The sequence below is a fragment of the Arvicola amphibius genome, chromosome 4 (genome assembly GCF_903992535.2).
Source record: "Arvicola amphibius chromosome 4, mArvAmp1.2, whole genome shotgun sequence".
NCBI classification, from domain to species: domain Eukaryota; kingdom Metazoa; phylum Chordata; class Mammalia; order Rodentia; family Cricetidae; genus Arvicola; species Arvicola amphibius.
In genome coordinates, this window is record NC_052050.1 from 132,884,838 (window position 1) to 132,909,660 (window position 24,823).

Below are 24,823 nucleotides of genomic sequence, written 5' to 3' on the forward strand. Positions count from 1 at the left end.
ATTTTATGTGAAAATTCTTGCCAAACATTTGTGCTCCATTTGTAAACAGAAGTTTCTACTACACCCGGTCCTGCAGCCGTCTATACTTCAATACTTAAAAGATCAAACAACCATATCCTGAGTTAAACATTCTATTGTTCAGGCAGGACATAGAGAAACTACACCTTAGAGCAAGTCTCCTGTAGGAGCCACTCCCTGGGTCAAACCTCCTGTCATGTCCTTGAAGGATCAGGCTTTAATTCTCTAGCCTTTGGTCAAGGTGGAACAGATCCACCTCTATGGACACTCTTAATATCCAAAACACCAAGTAACCACAACCCAGGTGAGGATGTCTTGTTTGTAGCGACTCTTTAAGTCAGACCTCTTTTCAATAATGTTTTGAAAGAGCAAGAGTAGACTTAAGATCTCTGACCTTCAGTCAAGGTGGAATGGACCCACTTCTGTGGGTCCGACACTACTGTAAGTAATTACAAAGTGCATGTTAGAGCCAGTTGCCTTTCATTGAAAAATATGTCACTGAGGATCCGCAGGGAGTAGGATGTCATACACTTAAACAAAGAAGAGGGCGCTGAAGTCCCAATACAGGAATATGAGTTCTAGCTTCAGTATGCTTGTCTGCTCTCCACTTCTTTTTCCCTTGCTCCCTCCTTGCTCCTCTGAAGCCATGCTTTTCTCAAGTTCCAGGCTGACGAAAGGGCAGCATCAAAATGCCATGAAATCCCCTTGGAAGGTCAGTTCAAAGAGGTGGATGCAACTCCAGATTGTGAGAGTAAAGACCCATGATTACCAAGCCTTCTAAAGGAATGAAGCACAGCAGAGAAATGACAGGCAGGAAGTGGGAAGTTTAAGATACTGAACAGGACCCTTCCCCATCTTACTATTTACATCATATGCCTGTATAGCTAATTAGAGTAGAATCATTCTCCCGTTCTATGAAAAAGCAATGAGGTCCCAGTTTCCTCTTAGCCACAGCTCCTTGGGTACTGCTGTGAATTCCAGGTGGCAAAAGCAGTCTGAAAACTCCAGCATGGAAAAGCTTACTGTCTAGCACCCTCCAGCCCTTCTCCGTAGTCTCCTTTGAAACATTCTTCCAGATCCAACAGTGAAAAGTAATTGATCCTCCCGTGATGGGAGGAAGGAGAAGGATCCTAGGCTCCTTATTCTGCAGAGCTTCTATATCTTTAACTGCCTGGCTTTGACTCTCAGGATCCATGCTTCAAAATACTCTGCAGGTGGTTGATGTGCCCCGAGCATCTCTGGGTGGTGGATACATCCCTGTATCTTTTTAGGTTTTACCGGTGTTACCTTTCTATTTAGATTGGCAGGAACTGATACTCTTCAGCACATTAAGCAGTCTCCCCGGAAATTTTGTAGCCCAAACAGAAAGGCAGATTCTATTTTAATAATGAGTCTGGTCCACCTGCTACTTTGTAACAAATCTGAACTAGCTGACTCAGTTGGGAGAATGTCTGAAGATCTTTATCAGCTACACAGAAGAGCTGGAAGTACCAGCTCTGAGGCAGCTTATCCCTGGGCTCAATAATCAAATCAAACTGCCCTATGTGTAGCTACTGGGCCTTTTCTACAGAAACTTGAAGGAGGAAATGTGCTATTATGTAACTTTTCATGGGGGAAAAGTTGTGAACAAAAGTCTGTTTACCCCAGGCAAGACACTGAAAACAGACCAAAGAAACAATTGCGACCCTTGATGAACCAATAGGTCTATTGGGCTTTTCCTCACCCCACAGGTAGATGGGTGAGGTATTGCTCAGAGAACTGTGGATAATCTGAGAACAGCTACATCACATTAAAGTCTTACCTAAGCATGGAAGGTGACCTCCAGAAATGGACGTAGGTGGAGTGCCCACTTAGTTAACCTTTCACCTCCAGGTCCAGCTCCCAGACATCCTGGCATGCACCCCCAAGACCAGGTACCACTGTGTAGGATTACAAGCACCTGAGAATCAGGGGGCACAGGAGGGAAGGACTAGAAAGCTGCTGTGACCACAGGGACCATCCAGGGACTCTTTCCTGAAGAAACGTGGAAAGACCTCATCTTGGCGAGCATTGCTTGTGGATGATCGCAGTTGCTCTAACTTAGAAGTGGTAATGGCTGTGCCAATTGCCAGAGGGCAGAGTTCCGCAACATGAATGTTCATCTGTTTTATCTAAAATGGAGGGGGCAGGGGGAGAGAGAGAGAGACAGAGAGAGAGAGGGAGAGAGAGAGAATCTTACACGTAGGCTAAGCTTGTATAGAATCCTGCCCTACCCTGTAAGGCAGATAATCTCCACCTAGGTTTTCACTCTGGTATTTTCATAAATCTAATCCTGGGGTCATGAAATAAAGATACCATTGCATATCAGTAAAAACCATGTTAGTCTGACATGCTGGCAGCTTAACTAAATGTATGACTTTGCGCAAAATGCTTTCCAAGTATATTATATAGAGTTTATTATTCCAGTAACAGAGGGCTCATGGTACTTAATTTTTCTGAAAGATTAAGAAATACCAAGAACAAGCTAAACCGAAAAGGTTTTTTTCTCTTCCATCAGCTCATATTTCTATCATATTTTTATTAGTCTAAAATTTAGTGCAGTTTAAGGTCTAAGAACTCTCTTAATTCTAAATAAATACCACAAGATCTCACTCATGTGGGGAATATAAAAAATGGCAGAGAAGTTGAGAATAGAATCGTAGGTACCAAAGGCTTAAGAGACGAGAGATGGAGAGAGGTGGAGAGTAGAGACCGAGAGAGTAAATTGACAGGGAGCGGTGGGAAAAATCAATCAATGTTTTCTAAATTGCAATTGGATGGGAATAAGATGCTCCAATGTAGCTCCAATGGCTAGTTGCAGTAGGGCAACTAGCCATAAAAGTACTGTGTAGAACATTTCAAGTGCTAAAAGAGTCTGAAGTCTTTCAACTCAGAGAAGGGCAAATAATATGCTTAATATGTTTTAAACAATATTCAATGTATATATTCATTAAAGCATCGTATATAACCATATTGATATGAAAATAAATAATAATACTAATAATGAATGTGTATAGGTGTTTTGTACACATATATACCTTTGCATTATGTGTATGTCTGGTACCACCAGAGACCTGAAGAAAGTGCTGTTCATTGAACATGTGTCCTCTGGAAGAACACTCAGTGCTCTTTACCATTGAGATACCTCTTCAGCCCTAATATATATTTTTTTAATCTTTCACTTAAAAGATAAAAGTGAAATGAAAGAAAATAAACAAAATTCAAAAGCTTGGGAGACGGCTCACTCAAAAAAGTGCTTGCTGAACAAACATGAGGATCTTGGTTCAATTCCTAGCACCCCTCTAAAGCAGCCACACATTCCAGCACATACCTGCAATTCCAGCACTGGGGAGGCAGAGAAAAGAGGATTCCATCCATGGGGTTTGCTGGTCAGGCAGTTTAGCCAAAGCAGGAAGCATCAGGCTAAGTGAAAGCTACTGTTTTAAAAAGGAAACTAGAGTGTGATATATTAGCCTCTCTCCTCCGCATGCACATGTGTGTGCCTATATACATATGTGTATATGCATGCAAATATAATAATAATAATAATAATAATAATAAATCCTAGTCAGGTGTGGTCAAATAGATCTGTAATTTCAGTGCTGGGGAAGTAGAAGCAGAGGGATCAGGAGTTCAGGTTATCACAATGTAGCGAGTTCAAGGTCAGCCTGGGGTACATCAGGCCCTATTTCCAAAAATCCAAAAATAGAACAAATAAACATTTGCAATTCTCAGGTGAAACATGTGAACAACATAATGTCATCTTGCGGCTTATTATAGACTCAAATGAAGACTGTTGGATTGGTTGTCCCCCCATGATCAGTATGCTGGAAGTTTGGTTAAGAATGGAGTGCATTGGGAGGGGAGGCCATTAAGACAGCTTGGTCTTGGTGTGTTTCCTCGGGAATGCACTTTCTCTGTTGGTACTGAATTGGTTGTATTGAGAGTGTGTCCTAGTGAAGTCAGTTTGGTTTCCTTGGCTTGCTCTCCTACTTCATTTTCTACTCTGTGACCTATTTGACACGAGCAGCTAACCACTCTCGCATGGGTGTGTATCCAATAATATCACCACCCTATAATAACCCAACCAAAAATTCCTCCGCTAGAGGCTGACAGGATAGAGCCCATCTTGAGCTTTCATTTTTCCAAAGCTATTGGCTAAATAAATCTCTTTTCTCTGTAAGTTACTAAGCCTCAGATGTTTTGATATAGTGAGACTCGATATACTAAGACCCAGGGGTTTTAGAGGACTGGTCCTTTTTAACCACATTACTCTGTCTGAAAAGTCCTTAATCAATAGTTCTATCTATGGGACAACCTCTGTGTTAGCAGCAGTGACTGCCAGAGTGTGACCTGTGATTGTTAACTGGCACAAAGGAACTCAGAGTGGAGCTTGTAGCACCATTGTCTAACATCTTCCTAGCATGCTTATCCTTTAAGGAACCTTGGTACAAAAAGAAATACAGAAGAAAAAAATAAGACAAGAGGAGAGTTCTTGAAATTATATTATATTTAATTGGAAAGGCTAACCATGCAGTATTAGTATTAGTTGCTATGATAAAAAAAAAAAAACACCATGACTGAAAGCGACTTGGGGAGGAAAGGTTTTATTTATCTTCTAGTTCATGTCCATCACAAAGGGACAAGAACTCAAGGCAGGAACAACTTGGAGGCAGAAACGAAAGCAGAGACCATAGAACTGGGATTATTGGCTTGTTCCCCATGGCCTGCTCAACCTGCATTCTTATACAACTCAGTAGCCTCTTCCCAGGGCTGGCACTGCCCACAGTGGGCTAGATACTCCAATATCAGTCATTGATCGAGAAAATGCTCCCACAGTTCATGTGATAGAAGAATTTTCTCAATGAGGTTTTCCTCTTTCCAGTTGGCCTTAGTTTGTGTCAAATCAACAAAAAGACAATCAGTTCACACACTATGACATCTGTATGTTTGCTATTGTTATCAAGGATATAAAAAAACTTACTCAGTTTTATTAAATGCATTTAAGTACGAGGCTCAGAAAAACCTTATGCTGAGGTTGCAGCCTTCATATCCCCATAATGCCAGACAGCCAACATCAAAATGTTCATCTTGTCAGTATATTATATAATAGTGAGTTGGTAGGAAGAAAGCCATGGCACTGAGAAAACATTTCATACACACACACACACACACACACACACACACACACACACACACACACACGACAGACAGACAGACAGACAGACAGACCCAGCTAGCCAGTCAGTCACATCAGTGCCAGCTGAATTGCTCTGGGGAAAGTCTCACCACCAGCTACTGGGTTTACTCATAAAATTATGCAGTCAATGGAAATATATCAAATTATTATTAAGCCCCCACAGCTACTCATTCATTCTAAGATTTTATTTTTAAAGTACTATTTTATTTGTTCATTTTTAAACAGATATAAACCATAGTATGCACTTTGAAAAATGACATCAGCATATTTCCCATGAGAATCTCTATTGGTTTTGTGGGAAATAACACAAAGGAGTTTATTAGCAACAAGATTGTACGTGCTCATCAGAAAGACGATCTTTTTAGCTGAGGGCATATTCTAATCCTCCTGTATGAATTATGTGAATAAAATCTTTGAAGTGTTGTTAGAGAAGCAGTCTTGACTAAATTGAACCTGACAGTGCCTATTTAACCAGATCCAATGAGCTTAGACTGGGAGGCGCATATAGAATCATAGAGAAGCCTGCTTTAAACTATGACTCAATGGGCACATTCAGTGTTAGATAAAGCCACTCAGGGCAGCAGAAAGTGCATGAGAAACACTTCCTTTGCTGTGTATGTGGATCTATGTGTATACTTGGGGTAAGCTTCAGTTTAACAGGCTGTTTTTTGTCACTTTCTATTTAAGAAAGCTTGACAGCAGTGTCTTGTGTTTATATCTTACATATATAAGCACGTTTTCATGGAAATGTGCATGTGTGCTTATGAGTAGATTGTAAAAGCCTTTTGTTACCAGTGGGTGTCATCTCCCAGTCATATTCCACCTTTCTTATTTTATTTTATTTTGATAAGGTCTTTCCCTGAATCTGAAGCTCATTGACTTGGCTCTACTGGCTGGCTAAGGAAGCTCTAAGGATATAGCTGTCTCTGCGATACCACGCTCCTAGCACCGGGGCTATAGACATGCACTACCACGCCCAGCTTTTTATGTGGGTGCTGGAGATCTGAACTTAAGCCCCTGTGATTGCATGGCAAACACCTTACCAACGGAGCCGTCTCCTTAGCACCCAAGGTTAACAGTAGGATGTAGACAGTAATTTTGCAAATCTATGTTGAAGCTCTATGGGTCTAGGTTGTTTGTACCCTGTGTAAAACAACCTGTTTTACACCAGTAGGTCTCATCATTGTGGGGCTACAGTTTGAGAAGCAACTCTTTGGTCATACAGAATATAATATTATCATACAAAGAATGTTATTGAGGTTCCCATGGTTGATAAGGTAAGAGTCTCAAAGAATCGAATTTGTTCATTTTCATATCCAAATAGATGTCTGTGTGTCTGTAGGTTACTGCGGTTTCAAGTGATAGAGCTGTGGTCTTCATTGTGATCGTGTTAAGATGAAGTAGAGCCAGTAAGATGTGGTCCTAGTGGAAGTGATTTGGTTATAGGAACTCCACTCTCAAAAGGGATTAAATGCTGTTTCAATGGAGCCCTGACTCTCCTTACTAGATAAATGCAGGCTGCTGTGAGTTTGGTCTTTTTGCTCATTCTCTTGTTTTCCCTCTCTTGATTTTCCTTCCTGGTCCTTCAATACCCTTCCACTATGCAGTAACATAGGCAGTTTAAGTAGGTGCTTCCTACATGACCACCTGATGTCATTTGGTCTTTCCAGTCGCTACAGTCACGAGGCATGAAAACCTCTTTTCCTTGTAAAGCTCTTGGTCTCCAGCACCCATGTACTGAAGCTCAGAATTACTCTAACCCTAGCTCCAGGGAATCCAAAGACCTCTTCTGACATATGCATCACACACACACACACACACACACACACACACACACACTTGTAAATAAATAAATAAATAAATAAACAATGAAAATGAAAGCAAATAAAATAATTGGTCTCAGGTATTTTGACAACACAAAATTGTCAACAATTGTGCCAGATGGATCAATGAAGATCCAGAGCTGGCCTCACACCGAGAGTGTTTGGAAAGCACAAACATGACACGATGAGCTTAGAATTAAAGTAAGACATAAGGATGGATGGGTAGGGAGGCAGATCTATCTGGAAGCAGTCAGGAGAGAGGGTTGGATGTGCCCAAAATACATTGTATGAAAGTCTTGAAAAATTAATAAAAATGTATTCAAAAAGAAACATTCTTTTCCCCAATACATGAATATTCCTAAAGATATATCTTAGAGAAACTATAGATGTTCTAGCACCTAAAAGGTATGGAATTATCAATAGATAGAAATATTTGGAAAAATCTTCAAATGTCAAAATTAAAGAGCTTATATAAGTAATCATGATATAAGCTTATAAGTAATCATGGGTTGAAAAAGTAGAACACAAACTGCCAAAAAAATTATGTAAAATGAGAATAAAACATATCAAAAGTTACCAGATACACCTTGTAAATTATTGTGAATTACTGAATTAAATTAGCTCTTGTAGACCAGGCTGGCCTTGAACTCACAGAGGTCTGCCTGTCTCTGCCTCACAAGTTCTGGGATTAAAGGCATGTGCCACCACTGCCCGGCATTGAATCATTGAATTAGGTTCTTATCTCAGGAAAAAAAAGCATAATAATTATGCTTTCACTGTGTTAAATAAGAAATATAAGACATTAAATCTCAAGGAGAAGGCAAAAGTCAATAAAAGAAATTAATAAAGTAAATAGTAGAAAAGATCAGAGAAAAGGAAATTAAACCCGAGCTGGATCCTTGAAGAAGATTTTTATTCTTCCTTTTGTTTTTCTCCCTTGAAGATTTTTTAATTGGTACAATACTGAACAAAATTATTAGGAAAAGCAAAAGTGGGAATGGAGAGAAAGAGAAAGGGGGGAATGAAATTATCTATAAAAGAACTAAAAATACTTATTTCAAAGAAGCACGGAAAGGTACAAGGAAAAAAATAGTTAAATAAACAATTTTCGGAAAATATCATATAAACCACCCTAGAAGTTCAACAAGAGATAAAAGTGATATGGAGCTAAAGATTGCATTGATCAAAATGAAGAATGTAGAAGTTTCAACAGCAGATCAAATGATACACAATAGAGAAGTTGTGTGATCAAAGGCAGGGTTGTGAACTGTCTCATTGGAAAAGCAAACAGAAACCAGAGTGAAGAAGGCCTATGGGATCATGTGACATTATCAAACAAATCATATATGTGCATATGCAAGTCTCCAGAAGGGCACAGTAAGAAATGAAGGAAGAAAGGGATTAAAAGACATGTGACACGAAGAAAAAGCCACAGACGTCAAAAATTGCTTTGGCAGTTTGTACCCGCATCACAAGAGATATTTGTAGGTGGAGGCTACTTGTTCGATTCCCAGCCGCCCAGACCCAAAATAATCACATTGAAACTCTATTAATTGCAACACTGCTTGGCCAATGACTTTAGTGTATTCCTAGCTAGCGCTTACATCTTAAATTAACCCATTTCTATTAACCTGTGCATCTCCATGTGGTTGTGTCCTACCGGTACATGGCTTCTCCCTGACTCCACCTTCTTTCTCCCAGCATTCAGTTTAGTTTTTCCGCCTAGCTGTACTCTGCGCTGCAATAGGCAGAAAGCAGCTTTATTCATTAACCAATGGTATCCACAACATACAGAGGGGAGTCCCGCATTGGATATTGCTTTTCAAGATTATTTTGGCTTAAAAAGAACAAGAAATAAACAAGTTCCTGTTGTGGGACTTCAGTTCCGACAGCCAATTGCATTGGGGTGGCTTGGCCCAATAGGCGTGGTCTTCTCCGGGGATTCTTAACCAGAAACAAGTGGGCTTGTGCTCTCTTGGATAGTGGCTGAGCCGCCAGCAAGCAATGGCTTGGAGTTTCCCTGTCACCTTTGAGAGCAAGGTTGCAGAGTACTGGTGGAGAGCTGGTTGCCCAGCAGGAGCAGTAGAGCAGCTGGTGTCAAGTGCTGGACTCCACATTCTGTCTTGTAATCATTGTGTGGGTTTTGATATTAATAAAAGGTAACAATGACCCAAGACTCCTCTCTTTACCTGGTGCCCAATGTGGGGTGCCAGATGAAGTGTGAATCTAATCATTCTTACCCATGAAAACCAGGAGTCAGATACTGGAGTGAAAATCTGAAGTATCAGAAAAGCGGAGGAGCAGCCTCCAGTTGCTTCCTACCTCTTCAGGGTCTCGGTCTAAAGGGGATAAATGAGAGCCTATCTCTGCCCTGCCTTATCACTTCCTGTCTACTATCTTTATAGACCTACAGACCTCTATGGTTAACTAATGGCCAGCTCCACCCTCTGACTCCTAGCAAGCTTTATTTGTCAGAACACAAAGAAAATACCGTACAATAAGTCCCAGGCAGGAGAATGACCTTCAGGGACTCATTGTGAATTTCACCCTAACAGAGTTACAGGGGTTGAACCCTAGACAGAGAAATCTGTACAAGGAAAACTACAATAACCCTGTCTTCTTAAGATGAATGGAAACGTCCTATCCAGATGTGATTTGGGTGATTTGGTACACACACACACACACACACACACACACACAGAGAGAGAGAGAGAGAGAGAGAGAGAGAGAGAGAGAGAGAGAGAGAGAGAGAGAGAGAGAGAGAGAGAGAGAGAGAGAGAGAGAGAGAGAGAGAGATGAGTGCATCTGTGGAAGAGAGTACTTGTGTGCTTCCAGGGATTTACCTGTCTCCACCCCATTTGCAGTGCTAGAATTGCTGGCACACCAATGTACCCTTTTTAAGTATAGGGATCTGAACTCAGGTCCTTATACTTGCAAGGTAGTGCTTACCTGACTGATTTATCTCCCCAATCTCTGTAATAATCTTTAGGTTTTATCCAGTAGAAAAAGAAGTGATGAGGAGAAGCTGTCTAGAATAAAGGATGTGGGATGTGGATAGGAAGTTGGGATGTGGAGAAGAGTCTCAAGAGAAGAATTGCATCAATCCACAGGCGACACAACCCCAAGCAAAAAGATACCGAACATAGAAGAACTCTTTCAACTGAGCATAGATGATAATGATGGTCCCCTTCAAGACTCAGGCTCCTAGAATGAGACCTGTTTGGGAGGTGTTTCAATTGTCTAGGTAGAAAACCTGTGTAAAAACAAATTCTTTTGTCTGTCTGTTTTTTGTTTTGTGTGTGTGTGTGTGTGTGTGTGTGTGTGTTTGCTTGCTTCCTTGTTTTTTTTTTTCAACACAGGGTTTCTTTGGGTAACCTAGGCTGTCCTGAAACTCACTCTATAGACCAAGCTGGCCTCTTTTTTGTGCAGGGGGTGGGTGTGGGTTTTTTTTTTTTTTTTTGGAGACAGGGTTTCTCTGCGTAACAACAGCTCTGGCTGTCCCAGTACTCACTCTTTGGACCAGGCTGGCCTCAAACTCAGAGATTCATCTGCCTCTGCCTCCCAAGTGCTGGGATTAAAGGTATGGATCACCACTGACCAGCACAAATTCTTATAAATACAATAGATACATAAAATTTGTTGGCCAAAACACATTGAAATGTGTGTAAACATGGATTGAATGTAATCTTTGTGGAAAGTGACTCTGTTCAAAGTCACATCTGTAGAGTCAGGTGAGGACGGAAAAGGAAAAGAAATCATTTGACCATAATGGACATGGGAGAGCTTCATCATGAGATGGGAGCTCAATAAATATCAGGAAAGCAATACAGAGTGAATATCTATGATTATAACTAATATGGAGGAAAATCACACATGCAGAGGCCAAATCTCACTCAATACCAGAAAAGCCATACCAAAGAGAAACCTGACAAACATAAAAAATTTGGGAAACTCCTTTTTCCTAAAAATCCTCCTTCAGAAACCATGAGAAATCAATAAAGACAAGAAAGCCTATGCATGTAACACACAAGGTAAGTCCTTCAAACAAAGCTCAATTTTTATTCACCAATAAGTATTTATGTAGAGAGCAAGACTGTATAGGTATAACTATTGTGCAGGAGTTTTCACTTAATAGCCAAACCTTGTGGGACACTGGAGAATATACACAAAGGAGAGAAATAAATTGGGACTATGCAAGAAAGCTTTGGCTCAGAAGTCAAATACCGTGAACATGAGAAAATCCATAGTGGAGAGGAGACATGAAGAAAATCTATGTGGTAGTACCTTCTCCCAGAGGATAGACACACTAAAGAAAAAAATCTTCAGTTTAGTAGATGTGGAAATTTTGTCTTTTAGAAGTCAAATCACCATAACCTTCAGAAAATTCACAGTGGAAAGAGACTCTTAACATGTAACAAACGCCAACATGCCTTTAACTGAAAACAGCAGCTTCATTTTCATTAAAAAAAATCATTTCTAGACAAAAACCTTATAAATATTCTGAGTGTTAAAAAGTAGTTTTTGACAAGTCCAATTTTACTGAACACAATAAAAAGAATTCACAATAGATAGAAACCTCATATTTTTATTTTTGTGGAAATATTTACATATTTACTTTTCCCTTTCTCTCTCCATCTTTTCTATGTCTTCTTCCCCAATTCTTTCTTAAATTTATGAACTCTTTTTTAATATTCCTCATATATATATATATATATATATATATATATATACATGAATGTATATAACCTACAGAGTTCATTTAATGTTGTATGTGAATGTGTTTAGAGTTGACCTCTTGTGATTGGATAACCTAATATGGGAACAGCTTTATTTATATAGTAACATGGAATAGTCATCAAAAATTCACATTGAGGGGTTCTATTGTAGAATTATTTAGGGTGTGTTACATTTGTTTCTGCTGTGAAACATTTGTTTAATTATGCAAAGATGTGTTGCATTGTTTTATGTTGCATTTGTTTAATTCTGTGTGATTGGTTTAATAAAGAATTGAATGGCCAATAACAAGGTAGGGGAAAGGATAGGTGGGACAGGCAGGCACAGAAAATAAACAGAAGGAGAAAAAGAGAGAACGAGCAAGAGAGAACAAGGAGAGGAGGATGCTAGGGGATAGCCACCCAGTCACTCAGCAAGTCACAGAGTCAGAATGAAAGATTACAGAAGAAAAGGAAAAAGCCCAGAGGCAAAAGGTAGTCAAGATCATTTAAGAAAAGCTGGCTAGAAACAAAACAAGCAAAGGCTGCGCATTTATAAGAAAGAATCACCTGTGTGTGATTTATTTGAAAGCTGGGTGGCAGCCCTCACAAAAGTCAAAAGAGTAAAAAGAACAAAACAACCAACAACATTTTGGCACCAAACATGCGACTCCAATACCTATCTAGAGCCTGGGAAAGTTGAAACAAACAAATGAACAAAAGTACTTCTTTAAGAAGCTTTGCTGTACAGTAGAACACTTAAACAACATTCTTCATACCAAATAGAAACAAAAAAACTAAGTAAAAAACACCTGACACAGTGTAGGGCACTGACATCCCATTACCTTGTGTGTTACATACTTTAAAATGGAAGTAAAAACGTATAATTGTCAAATTAAAATAAGAAATGCTTTGGAGAAGCAGTTTTGCTTTTATTTCCACAGGAAACAAGAAGCTGTGGATTCCTTCCAGGTTCATATAGTTTGATCAGGGAAGACCTCCTGAATCTTGTCAGGTAATATGTATTAGCAAAGGTTACTGCTGCTCTTCCCAGGACTTGGCAATCATCTCAGTTTTCTCTTTGGGATCCTAAAGATGCCTTCACCCACATTCAACAGGAAGAAGTCTAAATAAAGAAAACAATGCCCACTTTCCCAAGAGGGATGTGGGAGGCTTTTGGTTATTTGGTGGGCTATGGTTGTTTGGTATCATTTGGGGTAATAAAGTATATTGATAGAAATTTAAAGTTATTTTTTGTTACACTGTATGTTTCTACTCTTGTATGGGGTATTGTGCTTAAACAGTTTATTTAAAAATGCAATGTATAAAAAATGAGGTGATTTATGGTCTGATAAAGTAGTTAATCTACAATAACTAAACTTGTAGTCACATTAGGTATGTTTTGAAGGCTAAATAGGTATATTTTAGATAGATAGAGGATTTCAAACACTTTAAAGACCTATAGAATATGAAATTTAGAATATTTTGTTACTTTAGGTATTTTCATAATAATGAGACACATCTTCTTCTGGCAGTACTAATTTACTTCACGGAAGAGGGCATTTAAGAAATTTCTTGTGGAGTTTGCTTTCATTGTGACAGTGTTAGCCACTGGGCAAAGAAACTGCTCTTGCCTTTGACTGTTTACAGTGTGCTATACAGACTGGATAAGCAGGACACACACTCCTGATAAATATCACTGTCACCTCTCCATCTTATTTACTTATCTGAGTGCTCACAGTTTACTTCTACATCTCAGATGTCTTATTCATCTGTGGTGTCCATAACATTCCCCCCTGTACCACTGGCCACATACATATCTGGACACCATCTGTCAGGAGCCCCACATTGAGGGCAAGGTCTGTTAGGGTCCTGTCATAGTCCAGATTCAATGGGGTTTGCACATTCCAGAGTAGGAGCATGTGTATTAAAAATATTCAATAGGAGGAACAGAGATACAAAAGAAAAGAAACAGAGATACAGACTAGTACTGGGAGGGCAATCCAGGGAATCTTGAATTTGCCCACATTTATTTTCTATATGCTTATATACCCCAATCCAAAAATGGGAGAAGAGCCGGGCGGTGGTGGCGCACGCCTTTAATCCCAGCACTCGGGAGGCAGAGGCAGGCGGATCTCTGAGTTCGAGACCAGCCTGGTCTACAAGAGCTAGTTCCAGGGCAGGCTCCAAAGCTACAGAGAAACTCTGTCTCGAAAAACCAAAAAAAAAAAAAAAAAAATGGGAGAAGAAGGCTAACGTCTGCTTTAACATGACACAAAGAACAAACAGAGCAATTACTTGCTTCAATACCTGAAACATCAAGCATCTCTATTTTGAGTTAAGCATTCTGTTGTTTAGGGCAGGACATGCAGCAACCACACCTTAAACCAAGCATCCTGTAGGCAGCCACTCCCTGGGTCAAAACTTCTGTAATATCCTTGAAGGAGCAGGAATAGGTTTGAATTCTCTGATCTTTGGTCAAGGTGGGTTCCCACAGGTAAACAGATCAAGTTAGAAAAAAAATCATCCTAGTGAGGTAACCCAGACACTTAAAAATTAATATTGTATGTTATTCCTATATGCAGATGATACTATACTTTTTATGCCTTCAGTATAGGTACTACAATCAGAATAACCACAGAGGCCAGGTACCTAATAGGAGAGTAAAGGGGAGAATTGGATCTCTGAAGGAAGGGAGAATAAAATATATTTTTATGGATATGAAAAGGTGAAGCTGGACGAGGATGATCAAGTCAGGGGAGATGGAAGAGAGGAGTAACAGGAGGGAATAAGGCATGAATAAGTGACATCAAATGCCTTTTGAAAAACCATACCAAAACTTACTATGGTATAAACTTCCTAAAATATATAAATATGAAAGGAGTCTAAGTTGACTCAAATATTAGAACAGTAAATGCCCCAACTAGATATCACAATCATATGCCACCAAGTAATACTTCCAGTGGTAAGAATGGGTTACATCTTTTTGAATTTTTGGTCCAAGGGGTCCCATGAAATTCCCAACATCACAGGCTATGGTCAAAGGAGTTGTTACTCTCTGCAAATGTGTGGTAGGGCTCTATCTTAGTTAGGGTGTCAATTGTTGTGAAGAACACCGTGACCCCAGAAGCTTTTATAAGGGAAACATTTAGTCAGTCGACTTACAGTTTCAGAGGTTCAGTCCATTATCATCATGGCAGAAAACATGGTGGCATGAGAGCTGAGAGTATGCATCTTGATGAGCAGGCAAGAGGAAGTGAACTGAACTAGGTGTAGCTTGAACATAGGAGACATCAAAACCCACCCACACAGGGACACACTTCCTCCAAAAGACCATACTTCTTAATAGTGCCACTCTCAATGAGCTTATGGGGGACAATTATATTCAAAACCACAGGTCATATTGGAGACGATAACACTTACACATGTCATCAAACATGAAGAATAGATCATGTGTCTAATTAGAAGGTTCACCTTACTGACTAGTCTGGGTGCTGGAAGGCCCTGTGCATGCTACTGGAAGTGAAAGGTAATCATCAATATCTCCTAGCTCTCAAACCTGTGACCTGCAACAGAAACCTTCCTGCAAGATACACCGGTGAAAGAGTGTATGCAGCTGCTATGGAGGTAATCACACACTTTATGACTTAGTTTAAGGCCCACTCTGTAAGATGGAATTCATACCTGACAATGAAAAAGGGGCCAAGAATCTGAGTCTAGGTAGGTCATGGTCCTAGGGGAAAAGCTAATATTATTCTGTTAAAGGAACACTGCAACAACAAGATTACTAATGATATATTGCTATAACCCAAGATTAATGCCTCACTCAGGCCCATCAGAGTCTCTTATTCTTACAAAAGATGATAACTAATATTGATGTTTATGTAATGGTCTGTCCTGTCCCTTTAAGAGACAAGCCCTGCCCACTCCCTTCCCTTCCACAGTGGCAAGAAAATCTTCCTTGCACTTCCAGCCTGCCTTAGCTCTCTCTTTGGAAGAGGTGGTTGCTTCCATCCCCCACCCCATCCCCGACGCCCGGTTTCTTTCCCTCTTTCCCTTCCCTTTCCTCCCAAAATCTACTGAATAAACTATACCCAAACCCTCTCTCCACATGGCATGCCTATCCATCTCTGTCTCTCACCCGCCATGCCCCCTCATGGGACCAGGAGTCTCTCACCTGCTACCTCCCACCCCCTGGGACCCACAGAGGCCTTGGGTGGTGGACCCAGCTACCCTTTGCTCCCCGCTACCACCCCTCAGAGATCTGCACTGTGTTATCATCACAGTTTATTTCAGCTAGAAATCAGATAATACAGAGACTGAGAGAGACTTAAGAACATGCCTTTCCTAAATGGGTTAGCCCTTCCCTCAAGCTTAGAGATCTATGCATCAGGGGTGGTAGAAAGGTTGTAAGAGCCAGAGAGGACAAATGACTTCAAGGACATCGTGTCTTCCTGACGTAACAGGACTGAAGTACGTGAATGAACTCATGGGAACTGGCAGCATGCACAGGGGCTGCAAGTGGTTCAAGCTGGACACATTACCGGCTTTGAGAAGGGGAATTAACAGGCTCTCCACCACTAAACAAGTAGCTATCTGCAATTGACACCCTTTGGCAGATGAAAAATTGTTTTTTTCCCCGTAGTGTCTCACAGGTTTATTAATTTCAGGCAGACCCAAAGCTCAGGAATAACTGACAAATATAAAACAAACTCAAAGATGTATTTGCAGGGTTTCTTTTCTTACTCATTTTTCCATGTTTCAGCATATTTTGTCTTACTGATCATTTGTTTGTTTATCTTTTTGAATTTAATTTACTTTTTAAAAGAAATCAAGCTTTTTTTTTCATTTTACATACCAATCCCAGTTCCTATTTCCTCCCCTTCTTGCATTCCCTCACCCTTCTTCCCCATCCCACCTCCATGCACCCCTTAGAGAGGGTAAGGTATATTGCTTTGGGGAAGGTCCAAGGCCCTCCCTACTATATCCAGGCTGAGCAAGGTATCCATCCAAAGAGAATGAGTTCTCAGGCAGTAGGGATAAATCCTGGTGCCAAGCCAGTGGCCCTGCAGTCTTCCCCAGCCATGCAACTGTCACCCACATTCAGAGAGCCCAGTTTGGTCCTATGCTGGATCCTTCCCTGTCTGGCCAGAGTTGGTGAGCTCCTATTAGCTCAGGTAAGCTGTTTCAGTGGGTGAGTCCATCACAGTCTTGACCTCTTTGCTCATATTCTCACTCCTCCCACTCTTGAACTGGACTTTGGGAACTCAGCCCGGTGTTCCACCATGGGTCTCTGCCTCTGTTTCCATCAGTTGCTACATGAAGGTTCTATGGTGATATTTAAAATATTCATCAATCTGACTACAGGGCAAGGCCAGTTTGGGAACCCTCTCCTCTATTGCTTAGGGTCTTAGCTGGGGTCATCCTTGTGGATTCCTGGGAATTTCTCTAGAGCCAGGTTTCTTGCTAGCCCCATATTAGCTCCCTCAATCAAGATATCTCTTTTCTTGCTCTCATTTCTGTTCTTTCTCCATCTTGACTATCCTGTCCTATCAAGTTTTCCTATCCACTCCCCTTCTCCCCTCCTCTTTCCCTTTCAACCTCCTTTCTCCCTCCACTCCCATGCTCCCAATTTTCTTAGGAGATCTTGTCTATTTCCCATTTCCAGGGGATCTGTGTATGTTGTTCTTAGGGTTTACTTTGTTTCTTAGCTCCTCTAGGATCATGGACTACAGGTTCATTATCTTTTGCTTTACAGCTAATAGCCACTTATGATTGAGTACATATTATGTTCATCTTTCTGGGTCTGGGTTATCTCACTTAGGATGGTTTTTTTTCTAGTTCCATTCATTTGCATGCAATTTTTAAGGTGTCATTGTTTTTTTACTCCTGAGTATACTCCATTGCGTAAATGTGCCACATTTTCTCTATCCATTCTTGGGTTGAGGAACATCTAGGTTGTTTCCAGGTTCTGACTATTGCAAATAAAGCATGGAGTTCAGAAGTAAATAGACAGTTCTCAACAGAAGAATCTCAAATGGTCAAAAGACACATAAGGAAATGTTCAACATCCTTAGCCATCAGGGAAGTACAAATCAAAACAAATCTGAGATACCATCTTACACCAGTCAGAATGGCTAAAATCCAAAACACCATTGATAGCTTATGCTGGAGAGGATGTGGAGTAAGGGGAACACTACCTCCCATTGCTGGTGAGAATGCAAACTTGTACAAATACTCTGGAAATAAGTGTGGTGGTATCTCAGAAAATTGAAAATCAACCTACTTCAGGATCCAGCAATTCCACTCTTGGGGATATACCCAAAAGATGTTCAATTATACTACAAGGACATTTGTTCAACTAGGTTCATTGTTTGTTTATCTTGATTTCCATTTTATGGGTTTTTGTTGTTTGTTTATTAAAAGAAAGAGAAAAGAAAAAGATCAGAAATTTTGGTAGGTAGGGAGGTAGGGTATCATAGGTCACCTTTTCGGGGTGACTTCTGCTGGGCTCCTAACCAAATCAGATTCCAACATTCCATAGTTGGAGCATGAGGATTAGAATTATTAGGCAAAAGGAGCATAGCTATAGGAGAAATAAGAGAGAGAAACAAAGGATCGTATTAGGAGGGACATCCAGTGACTACTGAAAGTCACCATGTTTAATTTCCATTTGCTTCAATACCTGGACCCCAAAAGGTAAGAGTAAGATTTAAAAAATGCATTCACATGATACATGGAAAGAACAGACCAGCTGAAGGGTTAGGGGCTACATTTTTAGTTAAACATTCTATTGTCCAAACAAGACAAGTAACGCTCACACCCTAGACCAAAACATAGTGTAGACAAACTACTCCCTGTGTATAATCCATAGTTATCTTCCTAAGGGAGTAAGGACCTAGTTGGATGCTTAGGTTTTTGTTTGAGGAAGAAAAAGGTGTACTTCTTTTTTTTTTTTTTTTGGTTTTGGTTTTTCGAGACAGGGTTTCCCTGTAGTTTCTAGAGCCTGTCCTGGAAGTAGCTCTTGTAGACCAGGCTGGCCTCGAACTCAGAGATCCGCCTGCCTCCGCCTCCCGAGTGCTGGGATTAAAGGCGTGCACCACCACCGCCCGGCAAAGGTCTACTTCTTAATACCTAAAATACCAGGTCTGAATATTAGCCATATCTGTTATTTGAACTGTTGACAATAACCTCAAAAGAAAAGAAGTAAGTTCCAACTCTCCGGCCTTTAGTCTAGTACTGGGCCCTGTCAGTAGGGAGTACCCAAAGGGAATTGGGAAAAGGAAATATATCATAACACCCATATGATTTTTTCAATTAAAATGGACAAATATGAATTTGAGAAATGAAAAATATTGCAATTTCTTTGAGTTGGTACTAATAGTATCTTTGGTTTGAAGGCTTTATGATATTGTAAATGCAAAGTGTAAAACAATCTCAAGGTTGTAATATTTAATAGTGATAATTTAAATATCTTCAGATGTGTGATTTCTTCCTGTGTTTCTGTAGTAACAAGGAATGGTCTATGTCACTTAGCATTTAGGCATAAAATACTATGCTCCCGAGATACATTACAAACTACATGGTGTTGCTACCACCTCTGGACTGGAGATCATGAAGAGACTGAAGATATTCAACCAAGAGATTGGGGGTGAGTTTGCCGGTTGTAGGACTCCAGTGTCTGAGGAGGGTTTTGACAACTTGGTGCTGTATCCTTTGTGAATCAGGAAAGGGAAAGGTTCAAAGACCCAGGACTCAGCATGTGGGAGGCAGGTTGCTGAGGAATTGATTTGTATCTCTAGGGATGACAATGGTGTTTCTTCAGAAAGGTAGTAGCAACCGCTACCTCTGCTACCTCTACGAGTCACTATCAACACCACCTTACAGCCACTCCTGAGACACCCGAGTTAGCTCAGCCAGAAGTGCAAAGGTAATATCTCCTGTTGCAGCCGCCTCTAAAGTACAGCTTTTAATGAGCACGTGCTTGTCCAGTGTGAAAAGGTGCAACACTTTCTGTGGAGGCACACATGGTGTAGGCCAAGCCACATCCTGTAATCAAAGGCCAATAGACAGCTGCTGATGCCACACAGGTGAGAACTGCCAGGGAGGCAACACTGACAGGAACTTCAATTAAACAGTTCCCCCAGGGTTTCCAATTTACCCCTGATTCCCCTCCCTAGAAGATTCCACTAGGGTGGACTCCCTGTGAGCAAACAGGATCAAAGAATTCTGCTCTTTATGTGACAGGCAATATAAAAAGGGCAGGCAGTCTGGAACTGAGAGAGGCAAAAGCAAAACATACATGCAGGATCCCTGGGGTGAGCCTTTACTGAGAACACTGTAAGACAGCGTGAAGACACAAGTTAAGTAATAAAAGCCACATTTTTTATTGAGTACTGAGAAGTTTTTTATCTTGAATATTAAATATTTCTAGGTTTTGTTCCAGATATTCGTAAACAAGAGAAGCTTCAAGAGCTGAGATAATACAGGACAAGTCATGGTAAACTGAGGAAGATTAGGTATAACTTTACAATTTCAAACTATTGCTACTCTCCCTCAAGTGTTGTCAACTGAGATAGAAGAACTGGATTCACCCTTCCTAGGAGATCTGACAGGCCTATTCAAAAGCAATTTTACTGCAAAGACTGAAAAAATAACAATAAGAATCACACTAATCAATACCATTATATTTTTCTCCTGCTGCTCTTGTTCCATTTTCCTGGGCAGAGGGCCACTGTCAACACTCCCTCCAAAACCACGGGAAAGGCAAAAGGGTGGGTTCCACCCAAAGTTGCAGTGGCAATGGTGTAAATTATTGCAGACCCCTTTCAGATTGCAGGTCTCTGGTGAACAATCACTTTCCCAAATTGATTTACTGACACACTTCCTACTAAGGCACACGTGCTCTGGACCACATTCTGTGCCGTCTTTCACATGGCCAATGTCAGGTATTGTCATCCCCCAATGGTAGTCAGTTCCCCAACAGGTGACACCATTGAGGTGAGTCCAGTGAACAGTGGAATGCTCTTTCATTAAAGGAACAACTTGTACATTCTCACACTGAACTCTCCCACAGAGGCTGTCTGGATCATTACATCTTAAGTACGTGCCTCTGAATATACCACAGTTGCCAAACCGGTCACCTTGGCTGTTGATTTCCCTGTAGCATCTCTGAGCCGCGCTCCTGGCTCCTTTGCCAAAGATCTGCTGACACTGTTCATCTCGGTTACGACATCTCTTTTCGTAGCAGTAGCCACCATCTTTACAGGAGCTCCCATCAAGCAAATAGACATCATGAGGGCACTCGTGCGAATGTCCGTCGCACCATTCTGGAAGGTCGCATTCATTGTCCTGTTCTCTGCACACGGTGGCTGACGGCATGATCTGGCAATCTTGGCAGCAAAGCCCAAAAGCACAGGCAGCTCCGCCTCTGAGGGTACAGCCCCTCATACAACATGGATCCTTTTTACACATTTCTGAAGATCCACAATCACACTGCTCTCCATCGTCGACTACACCATCCCCACAGACTTTTAATTTGTAGTTGCTTACTGGCTTCTTTTCCTTGTGCATACAGTTGGCAGTAGCATAAACTGGCCAAAACTGAGCATAACTGCAGTTGCTGAATTCTTGGATGCCACTGTCTGTTGCAGCCATTAAGCATGCTTCCTTTCCACACGTACAATAGTTCACATCATGCAACATACCCAAATTATGACCCATTTCATGTGCTGTAATAAGTCCAAAGTGAACAAGATTTGGTCCTACCAGACAATCAATGCCACAATTTCTAGCTGACTCACAAACAGTCCCAACATAGGCTAAGCCAAGATACATGTAAAAATCACAAAATGCAAAAAGATGTGTAATATCATTTTGAATACGATTATTAAGGCTGACACGTTTCCAAGAGCAAAATTGGTTCAGGAGACTAGCTATGTTAGACCCAGTGACTGGGTTTCCTTCATTCCACATCTCAATTCCAAGTAAAACCATCTCAACATCTAGTGGAAGAAAAATCACATTTATTCTTTCAACAATGATCAATATTTCCAGTAACACACGTGACAGATTGCCGTTCAGATAAAGAATTCGCTCATGGTCTACAACCAATGCCAGGTTAAGAAATCGCTTGTGGGTCCACCAGCCCTCATAGCTGCTTTGCATCAGCGTGAGGTTATCATTCTCTTGAAGCCTCATTTGCCTTGCTATCTCCTCTTCTGTTAATGCACATCTCATGGGGCGTAGTTGCGTCTCCTTGCTGTCCATCTTGTAAACCAAATGTTCAAACGTGGAAGAAAGGTTCTTGGGCTTGACTTCATATACTGTACTATTTATCTGTAACACTCCCTGAAAGCCCCCCAAACAGGTGGTAAGAGCCACTATGGATTCGGGATCTCCATCCACATAGCCATGGTAATAGCAATTGTTCTGGACAAAGGGCTGGTCCTTGTGTAGAGCACCTTGTTCCGTGTAGGTGAATACAGAGAGGTGTCTAGACATTGAAAACTTCTTAGCTTTCATGTAGATAAAATGTCTCTGGCCCCCAAAGTGGAGGCTATAGGTCAGCCATCCCATAGCTCGCATTGTTCTGTTGCTTCTGACCCTTAAGGGTATCATGACTTCTGGGAGGTTGGTGTGTTGAGCATGCCCAGGGACAGGCCATGTTGAGAGAATGATCAAGATGTCTAGCATGAGTTGCAGATGACTTATCCTTGTGTGCACCACAGTCTCACCCATAGCCTGCATGTCTTCATAGACATCAAAGGAGAATGCCCTTGTCTTGGGTGCATACAGTTCTGATTCTTAATGGTCTGTCTCCTGGCTGAGTGGATGCGTTAGCCCAGGACTAAGTGAAATAGAACAAGAAGACAGACATAGGAATAGCTTAGTTATGGGCAGGCCAAGACAGAAGAGAAAGATCCAGGTATGAGATTACATTTCTTAGGTATTGGTCTAAGGCATGACTTCGTATTTTATTTACATTTGATTTGGTGTTCAATTTTGTTGAAGTACAGTCATAAATGGCTGTAAGTAAGAGTTATAATTTGCCCATATTGATGTTTTCTGAAAAAGATAGGGAACACTCAGATTTAACATGTTTCTAAATTTTTTGAGCTCACATATGTATAACAAATATTTTAAATAAAAGGTGTCAATAGACAATGGTTATAAGTTATAGTTTATTAAGGTAAAATTGATGTCTCTATACCAACTTGGAACACATACAAAGTTTTCTTTCAGTTTCCAAAAGTGAGTTTTTGAGTCACTTTTTTTTGGAGATATCTGTAATAACTGTTCCTATTACTTCTAAATTATGTGTTCAGGGCATACACACACACACACACACACACACACACACACACACAGAGTCTCCACACAGTTATGGTAACTTTTTCTCTCTTAGTTCAAATTTGTGTAGTTGAAAAATATTAATGTATCAATATTCAAAAGCCCATAACCAGAGTTCCTAAGCCTTGGTGGGGAAGCTATTGCTAACCTATTTCCCAACTGGACCTGACATCCTGTCTAGTAGCTTTCCAAATATGTCTGTGTTTAAGGGTCAGTGCTCCTGCCAGCTTTAGTCAGAGAAGCTCCTGCTTGCAGTGCATTCCTAGAAACACGGTGTTTAGGGCAGACAGCCTGACATCTTTGTTGAAGTCTGAAGTCATTGAGAGATATGTTTTAAACATGTCACGTGCTTCTTTAATAATTTATACATGTCTTCCACACAATTCCTTAATTCTTTCAATTTTTAAGCAGACCAAAAAATCCAGTTGAAAAACGTTTTCATTGGATTCTGTTTTGCTCAATGTTGGAGCCTTCCCTAACTATTTTCCTGAATCTATGATTTGTCACTAAATATATGCATCTGGAAACTTGTTTTAGGACAAACGTTAATCTAACTTTTAGCATGGTAATAGTGCCTTAAGTATCTGAATTAAGTCAGCAAGGACAAAAGAGTAGAGGCTCGCAAGACTGAAGCAATGAATAAGTACATGAGTTGCTGTGGGGCAAGCATGGTCACTGAGTTTGGAGTATCAGAACTCATGTTTCCACTCTAGGATTGGTGATTTGTATCTCTAAGCCCAGACCTGGCAGATCAGGCTAACGAGGAGTAAACAGAAACAGAGAGATCCTAGGGTTTTTCAGGACAGCCGGTCTAGCTATACTCTTCAGTTCAGTGAACAATGAAATGGGCCTGTCATGAGTAAGGAGAGGAATGATGAGAAGACATCAACATCTACCTGTGACCTGCACGTTTATGTGCTTATATATGATCACACATATACACTCACAATTTAACACATGTAAAACACACACACACACACACACACACACACACACAGGTTATTGCCCAAAATACCTAGACGCCACAGAAAATAAGAGTAGAAAAGAACCTTGTGAGAACAAAATTTCTAAATTGTGAGTGACATCTCAATATCTTATTTGTTTCCATATCTTTGTGGTTTGATTTTGTTTTTCAAAATAAGATTTCAGTATATCACTTGGTCTGATTTTGACATCCTAGACTTTTAGCCTGGGGCTCACACTTAAGTATGAGGATTACAGACATGTCCCATCATATTGCTTTCCATATTTTTTCTTGAAATACATTTGGCCATTTCTAATATTATTTTTTCCTCTGATAATAATGGTTTAATTTTGGCATGATACTCTTGATAATTGACTTAACCCATATAAGTTTATCATAATTCATTCTTAAAATGTTGTTGTGTAGACCTGCTATCATCTTCCATCATGTCTGTTACCACCAGAGCTTTGGCCCAGACTGCCCCTGCAGAGGTAAGCATTTGGATTTCGGCTTGGAGGGCTCAGCTCTCTACGTTCTTGCCCTGGGAGGAATATCATGTTACCCTACCCCCACCCACCAAGCCCTGGAGACCCTGAGCAGCCTCCACCTGCTACCATTCTCTACCACAGAGCCTTGGACTAGACTCCTGGAGAAGGGGCGCGGACCTGCCTGCACCTAGAAGAAGTGCAGCCACCTAAGTCAACAGGCCTCACCTGCACCCACTGGAAAAAGAGAT

General features: G+C 40.7%; 1 protein-coding gene across 1 annotated transcript; it reads right to left on the reverse strand.

Moving 5' to 3' along the window:
- Positions 1-20,327: 20,327 nt before the first annotated feature.
- On the reverse strand, positions 20,328-22,520 carry LOC119811621 (disintegrin and metalloproteinase domain-containing protein 25-like). Its single transcript, XM_038325516.1, has one exon. The coding sequence runs from the start codon at positions 22,518-22,520 to the stop codon at positions 20,328-20,330; it is 2,193 nt and encodes a 730-aa protein (XP_038181444.1).
- Between the last annotated feature and the right edge of the window lie 2,303 nt (positions 22,521-24,823).

Bases quoted from the DNA above. Each gene is read 5' to 3' on its own strand.
- LOC119811621 (XM_038325516.1), bottom strand. From the start codon at position 22,520: ATGCAGGCTATGGGTGAGACTGTGGTGCACACAAGGATAAGTCATCTG.